The sequence below is a fragment of the Maylandia zebra genome, linkage group LG10 (assembly GCF_041146795.1).
Source record: "Maylandia zebra isolate NMK-2024a linkage group LG10, Mzebra_GT3a, whole genome shotgun sequence".
In the NCBI taxonomy this organism is placed as follows: domain Eukaryota; kingdom Metazoa; phylum Chordata; class Actinopteri; order Cichliformes; family Cichlidae; genus Maylandia; species Maylandia zebra.
This window is the reverse complement of record NC_135176.1, coordinates 27,480,527-27,506,127: the sequence shown is the minus strand read 5'-3', so window position 1 is coordinate 27,506,127 and position 25,601 is coordinate 27,480,527. Positions and strand designations below refer to the sequence as shown.

At 39.3% G+C, this 25,601-nt stretch overlaps 1 protein-coding gene across 3 annotated transcripts in view; it reads left to right on the top strand.

Moving 5' to 3' along the window:
* The window catches only part of gria4b (glutamate receptor, ionotropic, AMPA 4b), a 157,833-nt gene extending 135,935 nt beyond the window's left edge, over window positions 1-21,898 (top strand). Inside the window, exons 12-16 of one of the 3 annotated variants that reach the window (XR_013100630.1) lie at window positions 5,622-5,820; window positions 8,213-8,460; window positions 11,822-11,936; window positions 12,584-12,698; window positions 16,127-16,264. Coding sequence is in view for 2 of the 3 variants with exons in the window: in XM_004551206.4 (XP_004551263.1) it covers window positions 5,622-5,820; window positions 8,213-8,460; window positions 12,584-12,698; window positions 16,127-16,264; window positions 20,048-20,212 (865 nt within the window). In the remaining variant the exon portion in view is untranslated. Of the gene's footprint in view, window positions 1-5,621; window positions 5,821-8,212; window positions 8,461-11,821; window positions 11,937-12,583; window positions 12,699-16,126; window positions 16,265-20,047 lie in introns of those variants that run through there. The other 2 variants (XM_004551206.4, XM_004551205.5) reach the window with 2 other exon arrangements.
* The last annotated feature ends 3,703 nt before the right edge of the window (window positions 21,899-25,601 follow it).

The window sequence follows — 25,601 nt, the reverse complement described above, 5'->3', positions numbered from 1 at the left end:
CACATCACCATCTTAATGAGAGCAGATCAGAAATGCCAGAGGATTAATTTACAATTAAAACATGGACCCTTTGTTATCTGTACTACGTGATAGTTTAGTTAATGTAAACAGTTTGTTAGGTTTGCATTTCCTACAAATTTCTGTTATTTTTATATATTTCATTTTATATTTTAGTGAAGAGTTCAACTGTTTTTAATCTTTCCTTTACTATTCTGATATTTTACATCTGGTTTTATCTGCTAATTATCTGCTGCTGCTTGTTTTGGTCATATTTCTTCAAATATCTTTCACTTTTAGACTAGCTGTGGCTCAGTTAGGTAGAATGGGTCATCTGCTAATCATCTACTAAGTCTACTGTTTAGTGGCTTCATACCTGGCTCTTCCAAACTGCATGTTGAAGTTTCCTTGGGGGTGATACTGAACTCCAGGTTTTCGCCTGACATGTGGGTAAATGAGGCTTGTAGTAAGAAAGCGCTCAAATATAACAGTGCTGAAACTGAGTAGTAAAGCATTGTGTGTGTGTGTGTGTGTGTGTGTGTGTGTGTGTGTGTGTAATGATGCGCTCTGTTTTTCACTTTATACTAGTATAAATAATTTATATATTTTAGTCTAGCAGTTGGCTTGGAGTGATTCAAACATGATACCCACTCTCAGGGAGGCTTTTAATTAGAAAAATGTGTTGGAAGTGTTATGCTTATGCTATCAGTGTTAATTAATTGTTAGTGTCTAGAAACAGAGTCCTGCACCTGAATATTAAGGTGTCTGCAAGAGAGATGTACCGGTTTCATCTAAAGTTGATTTGTTGCCTATCTGAGCAGGCTTTGTTCGCATAAACAGTCCATTTGGAGAGCAAAAGAACGGTTGTTTTCACTGAGGTTCACTGGCTGTTATGACAATTTAGGTTTTAAAAATAATCAACATTCATAAACAATGACTGGTAAAGCCTAAACCCAGATAGTAAGATATCCTGGTTATACTGGAAGCCGAGATATTCCACAGTTCCCAGAGGCTAAAGTATGAGCTCTACTACACTGCAGGTGTAACCACTAACCTTTAAGAACCCTGTGCTGTAACTTAAGCCGTAACATGACATGCTCCTTCCTAGATATCTAACTACATGTTGCATTCAAGTAGCAGTAGTGGTTCATTTCTAGCTACTTGTAGAGATAGAAACCCTGCCGCAGCTGTTGTTGCATACTGTGATGCATGCATGGTGGGCATCGTTTGGAGTTGAATATCTTACCTGAGGTCACTTTGACATGCAGACTAGAGGAGCTCGGGATCGATCCAGTAGCTACTACATGACCCTCTCTATCCCCTGAGCCACAGCTGGCCCAGATGTATTTTTGGAGCATTTCAGGCCTGTATTAGTTAGGAGCATAGCCTTCAGTACATTCGTCACCTGCAAAGGATGAGCAATAGGGCTGTGAGCCTCTGCAGTACAGGTAATATGACCTGGCGTTAATTAGTGACGAGATTTTATTTTGCAAAATTATGTTAGAGATTTAGCCGAGGACAGAACATGGGAGCAGAGACAGAGCACAAGAGTGACAATTTGTCTGCTACGAATAAGTCAAGTACCATGATCTCACCTCCAGGTGTCACCCTGGGAGCAAACTAGCACCTCCCCATTTATTTAGGCTTTGCTCAAGGTCACAACTGTCCCCATCCCTCCACAGCTTTTACTTCACCTCCTCTTCTGTTTCTTCCTCTTAACCACACATGCTGCAGAAATCCTCAAATCACACATCAAATCTGACAGAAGTTTTTCATCTTATTTTTCCCCACATCAAAGGAGGTAAAAGAGCAAAGTGGGGAATGCATCAGATGGTCAGTGATAGTAACAGAGAACGTACCATATCTAATCCTGATAAGAGATTTGCTTTGCTTTCATGTTGCTTTTATTATCTTTGCATTTTTTTTACTTAAGCGCCACGATCTCATTTTCCCCTTCAAACGTCTCATTCTGTGGCTTTAGATTGAGAAAATGAAAGTTGTTCCACGGAGAGTGACAGACTCAGTACAGTTTATTCTATATGCTGCTTGTTCCAACGGCCCTTTGAAGCTACAGTGTCTAAAATATTTAAACTCAAGTCACCTTCTTCTTCTTCTTCTTTTTACAACCACAGGATTTCATCAGATGTATTCTTGATGTCTTGAAGCATTCGCATGCTTCGTGAGATTTAGATTATTTGAAATTACAGTCAGTGGGATTGAGAAAAACACACAGTACTCGATTTTCGGGGTGAATATGAAAGAGGAGTGCTTTCTGGGGTAAATTTGTAACTTGATCTTAGATTTTCGATGTTCATCAATATGAAGCTTCGTTACATAAATTGTAAAAACTAAAACTTAATCTAAAATTGTTGAGATTGTTCTCTTTTAGTATTCTTTATATCCAGGGCTTGCCAGACACTCTTTGCTTCAACACTGGAGCCAATTTCTTTTTTGTCTCCGCTTTCTTTTTCTAATACTTCCCTCATCTAGCTTTCTTGTTTCCTCCACCGAACTCATACATCATTACAGTCAAGTTCTCTCCAAGGTTTTTCAAGCACTTTTCCTTCTTTGCAACCTTCCCTTGTAATGAACACACTCTTCTTTCACTAACTGCAAACAGTATAGCGCTTTTGGCCTTTTTCATTAATCTCAATTCCTGAGGAAGTTAATTTGACAAGGTTTCAGTTTTCTGGCTTTTTATTTGCCTTGTATGTACAGAAGCTCCTGTATACACAAACTAATTCACATGCAGATGGTGCAAAGGTCTGTAAACCATTATAAATTGGACTGGGACACTCAACCAACCGAGTAAAGCAGGCGCTGGTGTCCAATAACTATTAAAAACAAATCAATGAGCCACACCATCGCACTAGGTTCCTTCATTATGATGATAAACATGGACATTACAGTTCATTTTCTCACATACGCTGTCCTGTTACTGTAAACACTCAGGGCACCAAATTTAATATTAATCCACTGCAGGAAATGGTCCCAAACAGCAGCACTATTTAATATTGTTTGTGTGGTGTTTAACATCAACATTGCTCAGCTGCTGGAGTAAATTACTGAGGTTAGTTGTTGACAAATACTACAAACATGATATTTTGATTTATATCGGAAACTGGGATGTGCTGCAATAAATGCCATGTAAATAAGGCTGCTACGAATAAATGAATTAGTATTAACTAAAACAAAAACAATGCACGCAAGAAATAGAGTGGTTAGTAGTGACTTTTCATCTGGTGTCCACCTAAAAATCTGGAAATTCACATGTGGAAATTCATGCCATGAAGCTCTCGGTGCACAGTATTTATGCTGATGTTAATGACAGTGGAGATTTGGAAGGGTGGAGTTAGTGAGTGAGCAGTGTTGGTGACTTTTAGACACTTTTTCAGGACTCCGAGACCCCGCTCTATGATGTTACGTGGTCTGTCACGAGGGGAGCAATTTATTACAGCACCACGCTCGACTTCTTGATCTATTTAGGACTCATTCTTTCAGAAAGGTTTGTTAAGGCATGGCTAGTGTCTGATTTGATACACCTGTGAGATGCCCCACAGTAATTCTGTCCATATAGTGTGGTAAGCAGTGAAAAATGAGGTTAGAGAAATCCATATGAAAAAAAATGCATGATTTTCAACTCTTGAATCTGCATGATGTCAGAGAAAGAGGATATACCCGCCCACTTGTGGTTTACTAGGGTGAACCAATCAGAAGGCAGTTATCATAAAAGAGGAGGAGTTACAACTGATGTTTTACACAGTTAATCCGAATTATTTTGATCTATGAATTACGTGGAGCCCACAAATCAAAATATGGAGTAAAAATGAACACTTGTGTAAACTGCATCACGCATCTTATTAGAGGTGATGGGAAGGTGAGAGTGCTTATTTTGAAACGCTTCTATATAATTTTTAATGTGTCACCTGGATTCTAGCATCGCTTAAAGGACAATAGAGCAAAAAAGAAACCACCGGAAGCGCTAACGTGACCTGAAAATTACCCAGACTCCCAGCGCAGGGCTTTTCTCACCCCACTCCCCCACTCCCTCTGTTTACTGCAGGCCCATCAAGACACAGCAGTGTGTCACAGTGGATCAAAGTCAGCGGTATCAGCCAGCAAACACACAGCACAGACAGTCGGAAGGGATGGCAAAGAGACTCTCCTCTGCTCCCATTATTACTCTCCCACAATCCACTGCTGATTCTATATAAATAAAGCAAGGACGGGGAAAATGGAGAGGCTCTGACACAGGGAACGAAGGGATTTTAGCGGCTGGGGAAAGAAAATAAAAGGAGACGATAGACATGAGAGGATAGGACTCACCGATGCATCTTCATGCACGCCCTCCACCTCTTAAGGCGTTATTTTACAGTTAAATACTCCGTGCTCAAATATACTCCCAAGGAGAGAGGAGACGAAGAGACGGAAGTCATTTGTATTCAAATCCAGAGCTAATACGTCAATAAGTCTATTTCATGGGCAAAGACTCCTCTGTGTGTATGTGTGTGTGTGTGGAGGAGACATGCTCCACTGCAGCACTTCTCAATTGGAAGCTGCCTTAGCTGCTACAGGCACTTTCATCCGTTCAGACTGAGAAAATGGAGGTTTCCTCAGTGATTCTTTGGTCGGGGTGACGGCTCTGCAGAACTCGTCGAGTAGAAGCACAAAGTGTTTGTTCAGAAGGTTTCTTAGCAGTGCTGATAGTCACGCTTCTTTCAGACGGGCCATAAGGGAACATTAGAAGAGGGTTTCTCATTAGGTGCCTACAGTATGTGGAGTCAGTCGAGGGAAAGGATGCTATCTATTTGTATACTGTGGCTTTTGTGTATTGGGAGCAATGGAATATAGCCAGATCGCAATAAGACACAGTGAAATACCAGCCAAGAACACACTGACTGTTGCAGATGCCTGTCTCCTCCCTTCCTCATATCCCCATCTCTCTCTCTCTCCATCTGACACGGAGGCCTGAGGGTTTTGTATCCGCTGCTGTTTGATTTGCACCGAGGGGAGATCTTGTTTGTTCTCCTCAATGCAGCATTTATGGTTTAAGATTCTCCTCACGACCTTCCGCTGCTCCTGAGCAGCGAGCTATCTGTCTGCCCCGAGTGAAAAAACAAGAAAAGAGCAGTGCTGCCGCCGCTATGCCGGCCGGGGGACCTGCAGCTCTTCTCATCCTGCCAGTAAACAAAAAGAGGGGTTGGGTAAGAAGGGACAAAAGTAGCCTGTACCTTTCTCTTTATCAAAGCTGGTCAACAGAAGCATGTGGGATTTTTTATTTTGTATTTTTTGTGAGGCATTAATGAGAGGTAAATAAAGCTCTGGCAGCTTTGAGTGTTGTCAGAGCTCCACCTTGTGGTATTACATTAGCATTGTTGGTTCCATGCTTTACTCATATCTCATTCTGTCTAATCTTTCACTATTGTTATACCACTGACTGTCTTCTGTCTTTTTATCTCACTCTTTTCCCTTTTTTTATCCTAATTTGACCTCCAATTATCATTCTCCTGCTCTACTTTCTTGCAACTTTCCTTCCCTCTTATTTTCATCCTGCCCGTCCTCGCCATAATCCATCCAATCTGTTCCTGCGCTATTCTTCGTCCTCCCTCCTTTCTATCTTTAAGATCGTTATCGGGACGAATCGTAGGAGGAGTGTGGTGGTTCTTCACTCTCATCATCATCTCGTCCTACACGGCCAACCTGGCCGCCTTTCTCACTGTGGAGAGGATGGTTTCTCCCATTGAGAGTGCAGAGGATCTGGCCAAACAGACCGACATTGCCTATGGCACATTAGACTCTGGCTCAACCAAAGAGTTCTTCAGGGTGAGTTGGTGTTACCAGAGTTAGTGACCTACTTTCAGACAGGTATGGGACCCTGTGAAGGCCTACAATCTTTGACACTCACACACGCTCAAAAGCAAAGACTCATCAAAATATTGTTTTCTTCTAGTCCCTATTATACCTTGTCAAGGTATGTTACTCCAGTGATTCCCAACCAGGAGGTATTTCTGCTAGGAAGACAAGCTTGGGAACTGAAATTACAGTCAATGTAATGACTGAGTAGACCCAAACTTGTTTGAGTAGAAAAGTTGAAAGTAAATGGACTTTTCTACTTTCCCGGAGTACTCAAAGCGCTCTATAAAACACATTCACACAAGTACTGTCTTCTATGCTTTTAAGTGCACACTAACATTCACATACATTCACACTCCGATGGATGCATCGGAGAGCAAATTGGGGTTAATATCTTGCCCATGCAGACTAGGGGGAGCCAGGGAACCACCAACCTTCCGATTAGCAGATGACCTGCTCCACCTCCTGAGCTGCAGCCACCCCATAAGTTGGTTAAAGCATTAGAAATAAGACTGAAATTGGAAATAAAATAAAGACATTTAAAATTAAGTTTTCATAAATGAAAAAAAGTATGACAGCATTTAAAGGTATTAGTTGCCTTTCAGCTGCTCAGCGAGCAGTTCAAAATGTTGGCTGAAAGTAAACAAGCTTTTTTAGTTTTCCAATTTTGGATGAACGGATGAAATAATAAACTAGAATTGTGGCTAAAAATTGTAAATAATTGACTATGTGGCTTGTACTTGAAATTTATAGCTAAAATTCTGTAAAAAAGTATTCACACCCATATATTAGATTAATATTTGAGATGGTAAACTAAAATATAAATATGTATTGTCTAATAAATTATTAAATAAAGGTGCTGTTAGAATTAGAATTTCAATTAGATTGCAAAGAAAATTAAAGACCTAGCTGGTTAAAATTATAACTAAAGAGCTGGATAGTATAGTTACCAATTATCCATCCATCCATCCATCCTCATCCGCTTTGCCCGGGGCCGGGTCGCGGGGGCAGCAGCCTAAGCAAAGAGGCCCAGACCTCCCTCCCTCTCCCCAGCCACCTCCTCCAGCTTATCCGGGGGAATACCAAGTTACCAATTAGACTGTTGATAAAAGTTTTGATTAACGGTTGAAATAGCAAGCTAAAAGCTAAACGAGTAGAACATTAACTGAAATTTGTAGTGTTTGTTAGCCACCATTGTAGATAAACAAAAAAGTCACAAAAACATTTTTAAAATGGGCACCTAAATAAAAGCTGGAAATTATTTTTATATTACTATTATTATTATAAGTTGAAATAGCTAGCTAAAAGCATGGCTAGCAATTGAAATGGTTTACTAGATATACTAGATAAACAGATAAAATAACAAGGTAAATTATAAATAGTAAATATTAAATAAATTAAAATGGTGGCTATTAGTTTGGGTTTTAATAACGTATGTAGACAAAAATATAAGCATAATAAATGCAGCTAAAAAAATTTACTTAGAAATGAGAGTAAAAAGTTGGAAATTTGTTAGCTAATTATGTTAGCTAATTATTACCTAGCTTTGAGAACAGTTTGCGAAAATATAAACAATAGATCATCATCATCATTGATCATCAGTGATAATGTTCACTAGAAGCAGTTATAAAAGTTAGCTAACAGTTCTGTTTGTTCTTAAGAATATGATTAAAGATATGAAATGGGCTGCTAGCTGTTTATCACGCTGTACTAAAACTGCAAATCATTAGTTAAGAGTGTGGCTAGCAGTTAAAATTATTTAGCTAAAAGTTTTTTAACAGTTAGAATTTTGCATTAAGAGTAATAATATTTCATTTTAAAATCGTACTCCCCTCAGAGACGTAGATCATGGGAATAACGGCACCTAATTATTTGTTGTTGGTATAGCTGGAACTACTGTTTCTTTATCTGTGAGTGTGGTATTCAGGAAGGATTGCCTTGAACCATCTTATTTATTTATAGTAAAGACTTCAGACCCAACAGGATACAAAAGAGTACCAAAGACACTGGGGGCTGGGAAAGATGATAACAAGGCTAAACTGCCACTGAAAGTAGTCAAGAATTCAGTTTAAAATGAGTTTATATGAACACGCTTGAATATGAGAAGTGTTGGTGGCTGGTTCCATCTGACAGGGCTTTAGAGTATACCAGTTGAAAAGGGTTGGGAACCATTGGTCTATACAACTGCCGGTATTGTTATTTGACTTTTTTGCAGTAAAATGTTTCAAAGCTGATAAACAAAATGTAAATTGTTGAACTGATGCTCCATGTTTTCTCTATTTTGTATTGTATGTGGACATGCTTTCTCTGTCACTCACACATCATCTACCTTTGAACCTCCAAACCCTTCCAAACCCCACAGCGGTCCAAAATTGCTGTTTATGAGAAGATGTGGGGATACATGAAGTCTGCTGAGCCCACAGTCTTCACCAAGACCACGGCCGAGGGTGTGGCGCGGGTCCGCAAGTCCAAAGGAAAATACGCCTTCCTGTTGGAGTCCACTATGAATGAGTACACAGAGCAGCGCAAGCCCTGCGACACAATGAAAGTCGGGGGCAACTTGGACTCCAAGGGCTATGGAGTAGCCACACCCAAGGGTTCACAGTTAAGGTGGGTGGAATAGTGTAACAATATGTTCTACGTGTTGTTATGGTATTCCACCTTCCCTGGTGTGCCGCCTTTTCTATCTCTATCTGCCTCCACATACTGCTTAGTGTTGGTGGGTGGGGCGTTTTATGTGTTTGTTTGAGGGCACAAGTAGCCGCTTAGTGACATCTGTGTTTGTTGCATGCATGTGGGGCTTCATTGTGGGTGGTTTTTATTCACTTTTTTTGTCTTTACAGCTCTCCACAACAGGTAAATGTATGTGCTTGTGCTTGCTGTTTGGGCAAAGACATGTTGGAATGGCATGCTCTGGAAGCTCTCATCTGAAAATGTCTCATTTAGAAGATAATCTGCATTTTATATACAAAATGTAATTGCTCTGAGATATTTAGCTAATGCTACTTCAGTGTTCCTTCACGGTTGACTGGTTCTTTATTTTCAACTAAGTGACTGAAATAGTGCTTTGGGAGCCATTTGAAAGCTCAGCCCTGGGTAACTCTGCCAGACTCTGTCACAGCCTCCCGCTCATAGTGGAATTTACAGACCTGCCACAGAATACAGTGGCATTACAGTGGGGAGTTGCAATTTCAATCCACACACTCATCGATCAAAGCCCTCCAGCAAGGTCTCACTGAGGGGAAAGGATAAATATACTAAAGGCAAAACTGCACAGGGGTGTGAATGAAATTGCATTCACTTTAATTTATTCCTGTGGAGGTATACATATTTGAAAACCAGGGAGAGCACTTTAAGCAATATTACTGAAATAACCCGTTTTAGAGCTTTGCTATCAATTATTAGCAGTAGATAACTGCTGTTTGAACCCACAAAAGAGTTACAATTTTTGCCAATTCGTATACATAGACTCCAATATTGTGAAAGTTTAATTCTCCTATACCTCACCTCCCTCACATTTTTAGATCTTTCTACTTATTCTTAATTCATGTCATGTGTCCTGTGGGTAAAATCCAGCTGATGTCTTTTTTTTTTTTTGAGGGGGGGGGGGGTCCTTTATTTGTTTTTTTATGAGGTGTATTTTATACCTAAATTAAAATTGTTTAACTTCTATTCACTCAGGATAATTTGACATCAGTTCATCTCGTATATGCATGCAGCAGAAAAAATTTGCTTCATGTTTGGTTTATATGCAAGATTTGACTTTCTAGCAAACTATTGTTTGCATTCAGTAACTGTTTAATCTTGTCCTCTTACATATTAGAGCAGAACTGAGAGAGAACAGTAAGAATATCAAACAAAGCTTTGTGCCCTGTTAGCGATTTGAACTCCAGACCGCCTGCTCTGGGGCTTTTTCGTCAACATAGTTTAAGTCTATGTCCGCAAATATATGGATATTACTGAAAACTGGACTTTTTTCCATTTGAATTTGACAAAAAAGACTAATGTCAAGGGCATGCCTAAGCAACAGATGGCAATATAACCCCAACTATAGAGAGATTTTGGCCAATCGAAAGCCTCCAAACAGTGGCACAGCACCCAGTCTGATATGAAAAAGGTGACCTTGTCCACACGTAAATGCAGAAATTGAGTTTTTAAAAGCTCTGCCTTTGATGATCTAAAATATCTTTTGTTCCCATAGTTGTTTTCTGTAAATTCCTCTGGTCACAAAACCTAAAGTAGGGTTTCTATCATTTGTTTGCAGCCAGGCTGGTGCCAGTTTTCAGCCACTGCTTTGACCAGGAAGAGTGCCTAACAGATCAGGGTAGTCCTCCCTCCCAGGCCTCTGTTTTGTTGTTTTGAGGATTATCATCTTCTGTCAGTCACTTTTCCGGATATCAGCGAGGAAACACACCAGCGACATCAAGAGCTGGCAACATTGCTGGTCAAGGCTGTGATTTCATATGGCTCCAAACTGGGATATGAGCTCTGTTGCCTTTTGTTTCTGACTGCTTCTATTTATTTTTGTTCGAAATATTACAAATAAATTAAAAGGATCAAAATGCATGCTGGAGCAAATCTCTCTCTCCTTCACAATTTTGCTGCCCTGTCATCAGATATCACTATAGCAGCCTTAAAAAGAAGCCATGAAATTGCTACACGCACTTATTTAAAGAAAGCTTTTCATGGACATTTTTTTCATGCCAATCATGATTTTCCAGAGCAGCTTAATGCTCAGCAATCCTGTGAGCTTTGAATTGGCAGCCATACCTATACTATATGCATGTGTAATCAGGTCTAAATTATTTATAGGTCTAGAGCTAACTAACTAACTAACTGGTGCCAGATTTTTATTTTTTATTTTGCTGGCAATGCTGATGGCCAACAATTTAAGTGCCAAAATGTAGCACGCTTTTGTACCAGTGATTACTTGTTTTATATATTTTTTCATTTTTGTATTAAGAAACAGTGTACAAAAGGATTATCTACCATACGTATAATTCAGTCACCATGTCTGATTAAAATTAATTAAAGGTATTATGCCTGTTTAAAACAAAGGAAAATACTTTTTACCATTAAACTGAGATTGCAAATCCGGTTAATTTAAATCCCATTTATCTGAATAATTATAAAATGTCTTTAAGATGTAGAACATATAAAATGTATCATATTAATCAGATCTAGATTAGCAGTGGTCTCAGTTGACAACACTAGAGAAATTCATGTTAAAATTCAAAATAGACTGAAATTTTCAGAGCTAGGATAGGTTAAATATTTTTGCTTAGCAGCATGTTGCTAGTGTAGCCCACAACTTGTGTTCTGGATATTTTTTCTTTTTTTCTCATTTATATAATTAATTATATAATTAATCATCTTGTACCCTTTTAGATTTGTATTATACTGGAACTTTTACTCACATGTGGCATCTGTTTGCAATATTAAAAAAAAATTAAACTTTATAGAAAGTTTTTAAAAATATATATATTTTTAGCTCTAGCTGGCTAGGGTATGCTAATGCTAATGCTACAACAAAGAGTTGTCTGGGAATTGCTAATTGAACTTTTTTCTAGATTATGGTGGTAAAGGTAAAAGTGGGGCCAATACTCACATGAGTACCAAATTATTCTCTGGGAAACATGAGTGTCTGATTAAAGTGCAATCTTACACATCTAGAGGTTTTATGAGCTCTAGCTTGCTAGCTCATGCTAATTAATTAAAATGGCTTGGCTAAAAACAAATAGACTACATTACTGTAACATAAGGAGCTTATTTATTGATATCATTTCACTTTGAGGGAGAGAGATTTTGACTCAGGGTGTGTTTGGGTTCTCGAATGGGATTAATGCACTTTTCCACCCTTGTCCCTCTCTTACTGCTACTCCTCCCTTTCCTCTCCCCCCTCTCTTCCTTCCCTCCCAAATTGGACAGCATACTCACGCCCTCTCACCAAATATGTTTTATCGTTTTCAAGAAGTGCAGTAAACCTGGCAGTGTTAAAACTCAATGAACAAGGCCTGTTGGACAAATTGAAAAACAAGTGGTGGTACGACAAAGGAGAGTGTGGCAGCGGAGGCGGTGGCGAGAAGGTTAGCCGCTATGACGCTATGCCCATGTGACCTTGATGTGGGTAAAAAAAAAAAAAGAGAGATGTGTTTTTGTTGGTAACAGGAGCATCTGCCGGGTCGATCTCTACAGTTACGCAGAAGATTTGGAAACTGCGACTTCTAATCTAGAGTGGAGAGCGAGTACTGTGGAAGCAGAAATATTTGCCGTACTGTTTATGTAGCGGTCTATTATAATTATAAATTAACACCAAAATAAGTATTTTGGAATATGATTGTAGCCCGGTTTGGGATGTTTTAGTGAGGGTAAAAGAGCCAATAGTTTTGGTTTGACAGTACTAGCCTCCAGGGTTATTCTGACAAAGGTCCCGGCAGTATGTGCCCGTTCCAGAAAAGCGATGCAGCCGGGGCTCCACGTATATGTGTCTGTTAGCTCTGCCCCTTCCCCCTTTAACATCCCCCGATAAATCCGACCCTTTAAAACACATAAATGAGCAAAGAGACACGTAGCATAAGTGGGGCCCCTTACTGGCTTCGTCACTTTGTACTGAAGAGTACTGAGCTGCTCTTGTTGGGCTTCTTCTGATTGAATAACATAAAATAACATGTCCTATGATGTTATTTATGTTATTTTCCCCACCCCACCCTTCCCCGCCCCCCGTGATATGAAGAACGCCCGTAAACCTTGCCGTATTGAAACTGAGTGAAGCAGGAGTCTTAGACAAACTGAAAAACAAATGGTGGTACGATAAAGGGGAGTGTGGACCCAAGGACTCTGGAAGTAAGGTCAGTCTCCACCAGCCTGGGAGCCTCCCCTCCTCTCTTTGTCTCTATGCACACTTTTATAGCGCTGGCAGTTCTGTTATTACAGCAGGCTGGCCGATAAGACACATAACAGACACGCAGGTAGAGACTCAAGGTGTAGCCTGGAGGATACAGCATGACAGACACGAGGCATGGCTCGGCGTTTTTACAGCAGCTAAGCGATGTGATGCAACTGCAGATGAAGGCTCACACACACAGTTGACTGTCACCTGAGATGGTTGAGGGCATCTTGAGACTTTACTGTATGTCACACTAGTTGTCAGTGGTACTGTATGCCTCAGCTGTAGCCGCACACTTTGACAGTGATCCATGTTGCTGATGCACTGGAGCATGGAGAGAGTGGCCACGTTGTAACAAATCAGCATGTACGATCCACATCAGTCTTAATCAGAAAATTGCAGTGCAGGACACACGCTATCACCTGCAAATGAGACCGAGCATGACAGCCATTCGTTCGTGTTGAGCCAACGCACCTTAAGGATGTAGGTGATTTATTAAGAGGAGATAAATGGCAGGTTGGGAGCATGAGCGATCAGCTGCATACATTTGAATAAACGAGGGGTTAAACGGTTGGAAGAAACCCGAAAGCTCACATTAGCGTAGCTGCAAAGAAAACCACGGGCCCATGAGTATTTGGACAATGACACACTTTTTGTAACTTTGTCTCCTACCTCAAATAATCAGAATGTGACTGAAGTGCAGACTTTCAGCTTTAATTCAAGGGATTAAACAAAAGTATTGGATTAACTTTTTAGGAGTTAAAGCCATTTTTAAAAAAATACTCAGTTTCTCATTTTAACAGGCTCATAATGTACTGTTGATTGACAGACAGTTGGCCCGGTGAGGCCCGTTCCTTTGTTGACTTGCCTGGACTAATGGAATCTTTGCTGGAATCTACTCAAGATCCTTTACCTCGTTCATTCTTAATTCACAGAGTAATAAACTCATAAAAGGCCTGAAAAACCACAACAAACAACTGAAGTAAATTATCCAGGGTAATTATAGTTAAACTGAAAAACTAAAACTACGTGATATAGTTAAATAAGAAAATAAAATTGTTGAAAAGATTTTATGAACAAAAATGGAGGAAATCTCAGGTTTAGCATTTGTTAATTTAGTAAAACGAATTATTTATCGCAAACCTGAATGATACAAGGAAAACCTCTAAAACGGCCTGCACAGCTTTAAAAGAAAATCTTATTCTTAAAAATGTATTTATAAAGCTTCAAATCACAACAGCAGTCACCTAAAGGCACTTTATATTAGAGATGGCACGATACCACTTTTTTATGTCCGATACCGATACCGATATCATAAATTTGGATATCTGCCGATACCGATATGAATCCGATATAGTGTTTTTTAATCAACAAAACTGTTTTTTAAATATCTTGCTGCATTTTGTATAAGTTCATACTCAAGTTTAGAACAACAACTACACTAAAGCTATTCTGTTATACCTGTATGCAAAAAAAAATGTTTCATAGTTCAGCAATACTGATCAATCTAATAAACTTAGACCTACACCATCCTCCCTATTCTGGTATTTTAAAGAGTACTTAGCATAAATATTAAGCAACCTAACTAATAGGGTTCCAACTCCCAGCAACAACAAAAATAAATAAATAAAAAATAAGGAACCACCCCTCACACTCCACCTCATGATGCTTAATCGACGTAATCAACCTTAATTTGATGCAGTGTGAAAAAAATGCACAGAAATCAATTATTTTTCAAGAAATATTAAATAGATTCAACATCTTTCTTCAACAAAATTGCAGACTGCACAGATGGTACCTTCCCAAAGGAAAAAGTACTATAGCTTACTAGGGTATATATATTAGACTTAATAGTTACTATATACAGTAATTGACTTCTATTCATTTTGCATCAAATTAAAACTTTGGGTGTCAGATAATTATTTATTAAAAGCTTGACATTTTAAATGAGAATAAGAAAGAAAAGTATGTCTTTGTGCCCCCTTTTCCCAGTTAATGCCCTATCGGCCCCCCTGGCTAAACTTTGCTAGATCCGCCCCTGCACAGTTACCAGCGTCAGCTAAGTAGAAAAGATCCTCGAGTAGAAAGTAATATTAAATAAATTCTAACAACAGCTGATCAAGCTTAAACGTGCTGCTGTTGTTCAGCCGCTGGTTTCCTCTTTCTGGTGCAAAGTGGGCCAAAAACAAACAAGAGAGACGGACTCGCGACAGAAAAGCCGATCAGCTGATCGTTAAGCAGTTTCATGATTGAAGTAGCAGCAGGAGAAGCAGTCGCTCCATATATCGTTTGTTAAGCTTAACGCAGGAATGCTTTACAAACATTCAGAGATGGACTTACACACTTGCTTTACTTCTCTCGGGGATAACTTTGTCGGAGATGAAATGCCGGGTTGCTAGCGAAGCTCCACATGCTATCCAGACCACCGACAGGTCCCGCATGCCACAGCCGCTCTATCACGTGATGCATACTGCTCAGACGTGCTAACGTTCTGAGGTGAGTTACGGCGTGTTGCAAGTTTTGTGAGGTGCTTTCGTGATATTTAATGGATCGGATTACATTTTTTATTTTTCTCCGATATCCGATCCAGTCATTTAGGTCAGTATCGGACCGATACCGATACGTAATATCGGATCGGTCCATCTCTACTTTATATAAAGACCCAACAATAATACAGAAAAAGCTGCTACAATGAAATTGACCCCCCATGACCAAGGACTTGGCGACAGTGGGAAGGAAAAACTACCTTGTAACAGGAAGAAACCTCCGGCAGAACCAGACGCAGGGAGGGGCGGCCGTCTGCCATCACCGATTGTAGCTGAGGGGAGGAAGACCGGACAGAAGAAGTAGCTGCACTAAAAACCTATCAGGAAACACAGCATTCGGTGATGTCCTTCAAAAAATGTTCATTTAGAATTATGTTAGTCGGTCCATATGAGGGACGTGTGTGTAAAAATGTCTGTAATTCCTAAACGGTTAATGCAAAGTTTTTTTTAAAACCCTGGAATATAAACTGAAAGTCTACACTTCAGTCATTAATCACATCATGATTGATGTTTCATTTCAAATGGATGTAGTGATGCACAGTGGCAAAGCTACAAAAAAGGCTGTCATTACCCAAATTTATATGGACTGTATTTACAGCACTACACAGCAAAGGGGATATGTGACAAAAGCACGCTAACTGATATGGAGAAAGTTGGAGATATTTGATAACATGGCTACAGACGAAGGTTAGAGGTAGTGTAGTGAAAAAATTATGTTTGATCAGTTTTGTGTGTAAATTTGTACGTTTTTTTTTTTCCTTTTACGCTGTTTTATGTGTTTAAGTGTTGACTGATCTGCCAAAACGATCTCTAACCCTTGTGTTCCTCTCCCCGCCGGCTACAGGACAAGTCCTCCCAGGCCCTCAGCCTGAGCAACGTGGCGGGGGTCTTCTACATCCTCGTTGGGGGCCTGGGCCTGGCCATGCTGGTGGCCCTCATCGAATTCTGCTACAAGTCACGCAACGAGGCCAAAAGAATGAAGGTGGAGGCCCAGTCCCAATCCCAGTCCCAACACCCCCAATACCACCAATCTCACCGTCACTGCTACCCCTGCCAGACAGGCAGCCCCCGCAATAGCCCCGAGCCTAGCCAAAGCCAGAGTCCCCGGCCCAGCCCCACCATCCACAACTTAGCCGAGTTTAGTGAGGTTTTCAATGGTTATGGCAGCGATGGGGAAGCTGATAAGATGTAGATGGGGTTTTCGTAGAAGGTCCTCCCAGGCCTTTTCTCCCCCCCTCACTAGCTCCCTGCACAGAGACTGTAAGTGAAACCAATCACACCCCCGCTGCTAGCTTCAACATGCTGAGTGACTGTCGTGACCAGTGGCAAACTGCTTCCCACATTTCTGTCCTATCCGCTCACTATGTGGTCATGTGACGTCCTGGTCTGCGTTCAAGCTTTTTTCTCAGTGTGACAGGAAGCCATGAGTCATCTTCAGACATGACGTCGACTGCGCTGCTTCGCAGCTTGTGTGGCTGCAGATGTTGGTCCTAATTTATTGAGCTGTTTTCCTGCCAAAATCCAACAAACACTGCTTATACTGAACAAGATATTCATCGATAATGCTCAAAGTACACGATAAATGTCATTAATGACAACCTTTTTCTAAATATATCACTAGAAACTAATATTATAATGTTATAATATTATATAATGTAAGCTTGGGTAGTTTCATTGGAATAGAAATCTAGATACAGATGTGTAGAAGATATTTCTAATGTTTTTTAGAGTAAAAAGCTGAACAGCTTTTAAAATCCGAGCCTTACTGTGAAGGTCTGCAGCAGCTGTGGTCATAGTGCTTTTACGCACAGCTCCTTAGACTGTGTATAAATGATGGAGTACCTTTCTGGTTAAAGTAAAACTTTCTTATTATGTCCAGCAGGGGGCGACTCTCAGGAACACCACTGTATGGAAGTCTGAGAAATTTCCCTTCGTTTCCTTTGTTTACACTGTCCTGATGAATTTACTATCCCAGTTGCTAGTTTTAAGCCTTACTGAACCCAACATGATGCTTATTTGGAAAATTATGCTACCATTAGCATCAAGAAGGAGGAAAAAGCAGGCTGCTGTATGAGACTCCCTCAGTTTCTCTGAAAACACTCATGTGGAGGCTTCTCAACCAAACCCTCAATAATTTATGAGTAATGGCAGCTATGTGCATCTTTTATACACAGTCTACGCTCAGCCTATCACAATTATAACAGGGAGGAAAGTCATGATAAATGAGGACCAATGTCTTACTTGTACACACATGTCTACACTTGTGAGGGGATTTCATCTAAACTGCAGAGCATTCGTGCATCAGACGTCCACTCTGATCCTCTGATGAATATGAAGCCACTACATAACAAAAAAAAATCATCTCAGAGCATGTAGGAAGTGTATCTACTAAAGCCATATTTAAGCTGAGGTTAACACAAGTGACACCACCTCTCAAGCTGGACTTTATTGATGTGAACTCTGGATATTTCCCCCAGGTCCCTGACCATTAGACTTTCAGATAGCTCTCCTCGCTCGATGTATATCTGTCCTACGTGGTTATGTGTCCCCCATCAGCACTTCAGCACAAACTCTTCATTAGCTTGACTGTTGCTTAGTCAGCTTCCCTGTCCCACTGGCTGCAACTATCACTCACTGTGTAACACTGCTGGTGCTAATGGATTTACATGTAGTATGGGGCTGCTACTGTTCTGAATGGCTGTGAAAGGTGGTTGCTACATTACTGTGTTTACATACATTTATATATATATATACATATATTTAAGTGTATAGTTATGGTATACAGTGGGCCCGTTCTAGAAGTTTTTTGCATGTTGGAGTTTTAGTGTTTGGTATTTGTTATAAGTGAGAGGTTTGTTGGTGGAGAAGAATTAATGTAGCCACTCCTATAACTGCTGTATTCCACCTCTGTGGTCCACTCACACCTTTCATCACAAATTTACAAATTATTACTTTACTTTTAAAAGTTCATTAACAAATATTGGTCATAAGAGAAATATTACTAAGTAATTAACTTTAAAATTGTTTCTTTTTATAATATCTATTTGAAATATAAGTATTTCCTAGCATTTTACAACTAAATTACTAGAACCACGCCAAACGGTGTTTACTATGTTACCTTATACTATAATTATACAATACAGTACACCGTACATATTTATTAGACCACCATCTGTCAGATCTATGACAGGTGGTCTAAATTTATTAACATCTGTAAAAATAAAAGATTAAAAGTAAAATTTCTATTTACATTTTAAAATGAGAATTACAAATTTCAGTTAACTGGTTTTTATTTATTTATTGTAGATGACCCCATGGATCTCATCCCAGTTTATACTTATTTCACTTTATTCTATTGTGATTTTAAAATTCTTGTTTATTACCTTATTAAGTTATTGTATTGTATAGTATTGTATTGCCCTTCCAAACATTTGTAAAATTTTCTAAACGTCACTGAGTTTTCCTTCCACCTAGATATTCCATAGTCTACTCCTTAAGTGTAATTACTAAAAATAGGAAGTGTTCAAGGACCACAGTGACTCAGCCACTGGATTGGCAGACCACGTAAAATTACAGAGCGGGGTCACATAAAGTTATTCAAATACATTTATTTTTTAATGTTAAAAAATAAACACCTAGAAACATTTTTTATTAAAAAGAGAGTTCATCCTTTATCCGGCATTAACATCAGCACAGAGAGTGTGCACCAGGAGCTTCATAGCACAGGTTTCCATGGCTGAGCCGGTTTCGTAGGTGGCCCAGCACTTCTGACAGCAAACTGTATATTTTACCTTACTTCTCTTTGCCCACCTGGAGTACCATCACTGGCCACCGGGGGGCTGCAGTGTTGTTTAAAGACACATCAAAGTACTGTTTGGTTCAAAGCTATGGAAGCCCATTTCCGCCACTAAAAAAAAAAAAATGGATCCATAACTCAAAATTTCGAGTTATTTTCTCAAAATTCCGAGTTATTAACTTGAAATTTCGATTTATTAACTCAAAATTTTGAGAAAAGCAACTCGAAATTTCGAGTTAGCGCTGCCAATCAGTAATCTACGTGAATGACGTCATTTCCTTGTTACCCGGAAGCTGAAGCCCTCAGCTACAAATGCTACAGCTAAGCTACCGGTATTACATCCAGTCGTGAATGCACAGATTGCTGAGTGTTTTCAGCCTGGCTTCACAAATGATGAAATCCCTGTGTTATTAACTGAATCACATGGTGTTACTATCAGCAAACATACTCGCGAAAGCGCCAATTTGTTGGGATACGTTTTTGAGTGCACGTTCCTCTGCGCCATATGCTTCCAGGTAACAAGAAAGCGACCTCATTCACGTATATTTTTGATTGGCAGAGCTAACTCGAAATTTTGAGAAAAGTAACTCGAAATTTTGAGTTATGGATACTAGCTTTTTTGTTTTTATTTAGTGGCGGAAACGGGCTTCCATACAAAGCTCACTCGATAAGTTTGGCAAAAAAAACTTAAAAAAAATGTATTCTGACTGCGTGTTTATTATACTGTATATTCTGCAATAAGCAGAATATACAAGATGTTTTTCTTTTCATTTTAAAGACTTAATCAAAACTTTTTGAGGGAAGTGAATGGTTTCTAGACTACCTCTAAGAAGGTATGATGATAATAAGCAATTTCAGGTTTTATTTAAAACTCCAACAGCCTAAAACTCCAATTTGCAATGCTCCATTTTTTTCTCATCTCCACCTGCTCCACACACAAACCTCTCTCTTCATCTCTTGTCTCCCCAGCTAACATTTACAGAAGCTATGAGGAACAAGGCCCGTCTGTCCATCACCGGCAGCGTTGGGGAGAACGGACGGGTGCTGACGCCTGACTGTCCCAAGGCGGTCCACGCTGGGCCTCCCATCCGCCAGAGCTCCGGCCTCGCCCTGGTCTCCTCTGAGCTCCCGTGAAAACCAAAAACCTCTCAAGTGCCTTATTCCAATAACACCACCACCAACCAATAAAGACCAACAATCACACCGCCCACAAACACAAAGTAACCACAACGCATTCACACAGCTGACGAGTCTCCTCCAGTGGGCGTGACTGGACCGACAACAAACCCCCGCTGGTTAGAGGCTAGTGGCTCGATGACTTCTCTCCGAAATCTGTGGAAACTTGAGGCAGAACTGTCTCTTTTTTTTTTTCTTTTAAACTGGGAAGCGTACGCTTGTGGAAAATCCACTGTGTTTTACAGCTCCAGTGACAGAAGAGGAAGAAGAGAGGAAATGAAAAATATCATGATACGTGATGAAGAGGAAGACCAGAAAACTGTAAACTTGAAACTCAGAACTTTTTTGGATTGCTGTGAATCGTCAAAAAAAAAGAGAAGAAAACAAAACTGAACCACAATCAAGATTGTTTCTGAACTGTATTTGCTACATAGACACGAGCAGCGTTCAAGAGACATCACCGGATATCAACACGGGAGGGTTGACAGCTCAGTGCGCTGAAAAACATTTGTATTCATAAGAACAAATGAAGTCTGTTGATACTGAATATAAGAGCAAACATAGAAAACTGTGAAAATAATAAATATGTATATTCCGTGAACAACAACACAATGAAATCTTTAGCTGTACATAGGGATGACTGTGCTTGCTTTTTAAACAGATGTATATAGCAGATATTGTAGTGAACAGAACTTTTTTTTGGTAAATCATCTTTAAAAAGATTTTATTCATCGCAATAATGAAAAAAAGATGAAAAAGTGAAAAATGAGACGTATGGAAGGCAAAATGTGTTGAATACTTAACTTCATTATATAGGACTATTCAAACTTTTAATGTGAAGGGGTATCGACTGCCCAAATATTCTGATACCTGTTGGAAATTAATAAATATATTCAATGATGAATGTTAACTAGTGCCACCCCCAATCCTTAAACCACAACCCTCACTGTGCAGGCATAGACCCAGAGAGTCGCTCATGAGTAGAGCTTCATAAATCAAGCCTCTGCACTCAGAATATAACTATTTTTTTCATTCTTTGGTCTATTTTTTGTACTCAGAAACGTAAAAGAATTAAACGTCTGTCTCCCGGTTTTAAATGTCGACAGTCAAGTGCTATCTGGGTAGTCCTTTCTAGACCATTATGTTTGCGGAGACGTGACAAAAATCGGACGATGCCATTACTCTCGCTGTATGTTATTTGAAGTGTTTATCGCCAGTAAGACGTCAAACCCCAGCTTACGAAGCCGCCGTTTGTATGTCGAGCAGTGATTAGAGCCCTTCCTTATTTGAATCACTGTGGATCCTCCGGGGGAGGCTGGACACCCTGTAGCAGAAATGTATTTGCTTCGGTCTCAAAGTGTCCTAGTCTCTCCCGGAAGTGGACAATCTGCGATTGGATATGAAAGACGCCACATCTTCAGCAGCACCAGCCACCTTGTCCCTCCCTCCCTCCCTCCCCATCAGCGACGGCTGGGCTGGTTTTCGCCGATTCCTGGTTCGCTCATCTGCTGTAGCCCTGTGTGGAGCGGACAAACCAGCTGACGCAGTCCAGGCCGCCATGCCTTCTTGTTCTGCCATCTGTCTTTAGAGCTGAAGTGTAGTACGGCGTCTTATTTTGGTTCCAGCTGTACATCTTTATTTTGATCTTTTTTAAGTAAAAAAAAAACAAAGAAAAAGAAATTACAAAGTGTGATGTGATTTGTGTTTTTTCTCAGATCCATGCACCTTTAACTGTGGAATCAGATGTTTGTGTTGACCAGATGTTGTTCCCCTGTGTTTTAAAAACCATTCAACTGACCACATCTGGGTATTGGGTGGTTCATGCAGGTTTTAACAAGTTAGACTTTTTCTAAATTTCACAGTGGTGCCATTTTATTGGCTTCTGGTCCAGCATTTTTAATCTGTTTGGAATCTGTCTGGGACACCCATTTAATTTCTCCTAGATGTCTGACCTCAGTTGGTCCTGATAAGTTAGAGATCCAAGCCGAGGAGTGGAAATATCAAAGAAAGGAGGATAAAGATGGAGATGCCAAGCGGGAGGAAAAGAGGAAGACCCTTCGTGGATATTGTGAAGGACGACATGCAAAGGTTGGTGTGACAGAAGAGGATGGAAGGGAGCGCTCAAAAACAAACCTTCATCTTTAAACAGAAGCTAGTTTTTTTCAAGTTTGTCCTTACACGGGGACTTGGGTTTTATAGAGCTAACAAAAATGGTTCAAACAGCTTTATCGATCAGATCAAATTATAAGGCAGAGAAATGTCCACTATGCGAGGACACAGGGTCTCAGGAGGTTACAGCTGCTTTGTATAAAGACATTATTGGGTTTCTTGCTGATGCCTTACGCCGCGGCGTAAGGCGCAAGGTCCTTTAAGGAAACGTTTAAGGAAACGTTAGAATATTGGGGAATATATTTGCTTTTTTGTGCTCTCAGTTGTTACAGTGGTGTGCGGTAGTGCAAATTTTGGTGTCGACCCAATACAAAGTAAATACAGGGCCAAAAATTGCACAGATACTATTAACCTATAAAGGCAGCTTATGTCGAAGAGGGTTTTCTGAGATGAATCATCATCAGTCTGCAAATCCTGAATGCATTTTAATGACCACACCACGTTTCAGCTTTTCATGTATTTTGAAACGAAGTTTTTAGGAGACCTGGAATGTAAATGTGTCTGTCTCTCAAGTGCTTTGAGCTAAATATATAAAAAAAAAATTATTTCCCCAAAATTTATTTATTTAAAACAGTCTTAGAGGACAGAAAGAAAGTATTAATACTATCGTGCTACTATCAACCCAACACCAACACCACCGTTGGTATCATTACTATCAATATTTGAACGAGCCCAGCCACATTTAGATTAAAATATTACTTGTATAGTTAACCCTTTAAGACCTACCATAGAACCGAGTCCGCCAGAGCGTATATTATATTTTTACATGGTGTGGTGCCATTTTTGGGAGCATTTCAAGTTGCTATACATCAATACAACCATTATAGCCCAAATTTGAATAATATGTATGCATTAAGTGCATAGTAATTACATAAACTACAAAAAAAATTGAAAATCGTTTGTTTTTTTAACGTATGTTTCTAGTTAGAGAAATTTAAGAGGCTTATCCCTCAAAACTGTAAATACAAAAAAAGTTGCACAAAATAGTTTCCCACCACAGGAAATTTATTTTGAGTGTCTTTTATTTTTGAAATACACCAATTTTTATATACTGCAGGAAAAACAAAAATAAATATTATAGTGCAAATTTGCAAAAAAGCAGCATGTGCATCAAAATAAATTATTTCCAGGACTGAGTCCTAAGCATCCCAGAAACGACACAGAAAGTCATAAAGTCAAAGATAACTTTTAAAAACACCAGTCTAGGCTCATGAGGCCCTGATGGTAAAAAAAAAAAAAAAAAAACTACATTTCCGTGAAAATGACGTCACGTCCGGTTTCAGCCAACTAATGGCGGATGTGCGAAAGTTCGCCGTAGGAAGTGTTACGAACAGCTGATCGGGTCGGCAAAGCGTGTTTCTGGAATATTATGTTTTTGTTGCTGCAAGTGCTTTTTATGCAGTTTTTGCAAAGCTTTATGTGGAAGGAAACCGTGACCTAGGACAAGCTGATGGCATCAGATGTAAGTACAACTCGGTTTCATATGCAAAACAAATTTTTGCGCTAGCTTAAGTGGTTGCAGAGCTACCGGGATTTAAAAATAGTTATGCAAAACAGAGCGTGCCTGCTCCAACCGTTTTAAAGGGTTAATATCTACTGTATTACCAAAAACGATTTACTATTCTCGGCCAATAAGGTATGATGGAGTATGTTTTTTAGAACCATTCTTTTAGCAAAAAAAGGAATAAAAAACTATGAAAGCGGCTCACTGCACAAAAAATCTGTATTATTAAAAAATTGTGCATAGATTAGAAACACTGAAAATAATTATTGTGCAGAAAAATATTCCCCATCAGAGTAATACTGAGCTGATTTCAAACATTTGATACTACGTTGAATCTAAAGTATCTACATATTCTAATAAATCATATTTGTAATTGCCATCCTGTGAGGTCCACATATTTCTGAAAACAACAACAAAATAACAGCTGCTATGAGCGCAATAACACATGCCTACATCTCGATTTTGTTTAAAGTACATTAAAAAAAAAGTCAACATTAATACTAAATATATAAGCTGAATTGAATCACGGTGTTAAGGTTAACTGTCACAGGGAGATATTGACTGGATACTGATCTTAAGCCAAAATCTAGTTTTTGTACAGCTTTTTTTGTATAACTTTTGAGCATTAGTAACATGAAATAATTCATCATTTCAACAACAAAACAACAGCCGAAAAATCCACGGGTAACGCTGGATGTTTGATCTGTTTTATGATTCACTGTAGAAGACCTTTTCTTAAATGGGTGTTCTGTAACTTAACTCATATGTAAGCCTCATATTTTAATACAGCATGACTAGACCAGGCATTACATCAGGGAAAGGTTGAAACCACACCGCACATGAGCCTGGTGTCTGTTGTAGGTCCAAACAAAGATGTCTTTTGCTTTATGCTTGTTTTGACCTGACAAAATCCACTTTTTATTAAAGGTGAAGGTAAAAAAGTGAGGATACAGATGCTGAATCAAAGTGAGATGTTAGAGATTCCCATCACTGCCCTCTGCTGATTAAAAATGTTATTTCACTCCATGTATGACAGCTGAAGCCAGTGTGGGAAATCCTTACTTACCTGCAATTAATATCTCTGTAATCAAAATGTACAATGTTGCTATCAGCTGACACTCATTATTTTACCAGGCTCAATAGCCCATCAAAATAAGTGTGAGTATAGATGCCCAGCAAAGTAACATCACCAGGACTGAGGCGTCGTTCCATGTCAGTTTCACACCACCTCAGATTTATGGGGCGGAAAACACCAGGAATAATATACACTTAAAAGAAACTGGGCAAAATTCCAGGTCCTTTGTGGTTTTTGGATATTTTCCTAGCTTTTCTTCCATAACACATACATAATATATACAATATTCATAATATTCTTTAAAACTGTCCAAATTAGGTGGACTGGATTCACAGATATTAAAACTTGAATATGACAAAGAACACATTTTCATCCAACTCCCATTGAGTGGAGAGTTTCTGTAAAAACCATCATAAATTTGGGATAAAATATTGTCTCTGATTTTCTCAGTATGAACTTTTGAAATATTAGGAACATTAGGAATTTAAAATGTAATATTGCAGGAATTATGTGATTACAAATGACCAAAAAATTGAAACCTTTATGAAAAGCATCTACGTTCCACTTGTTCCTGAATCGGTGAAACACGTTTGTCGTTT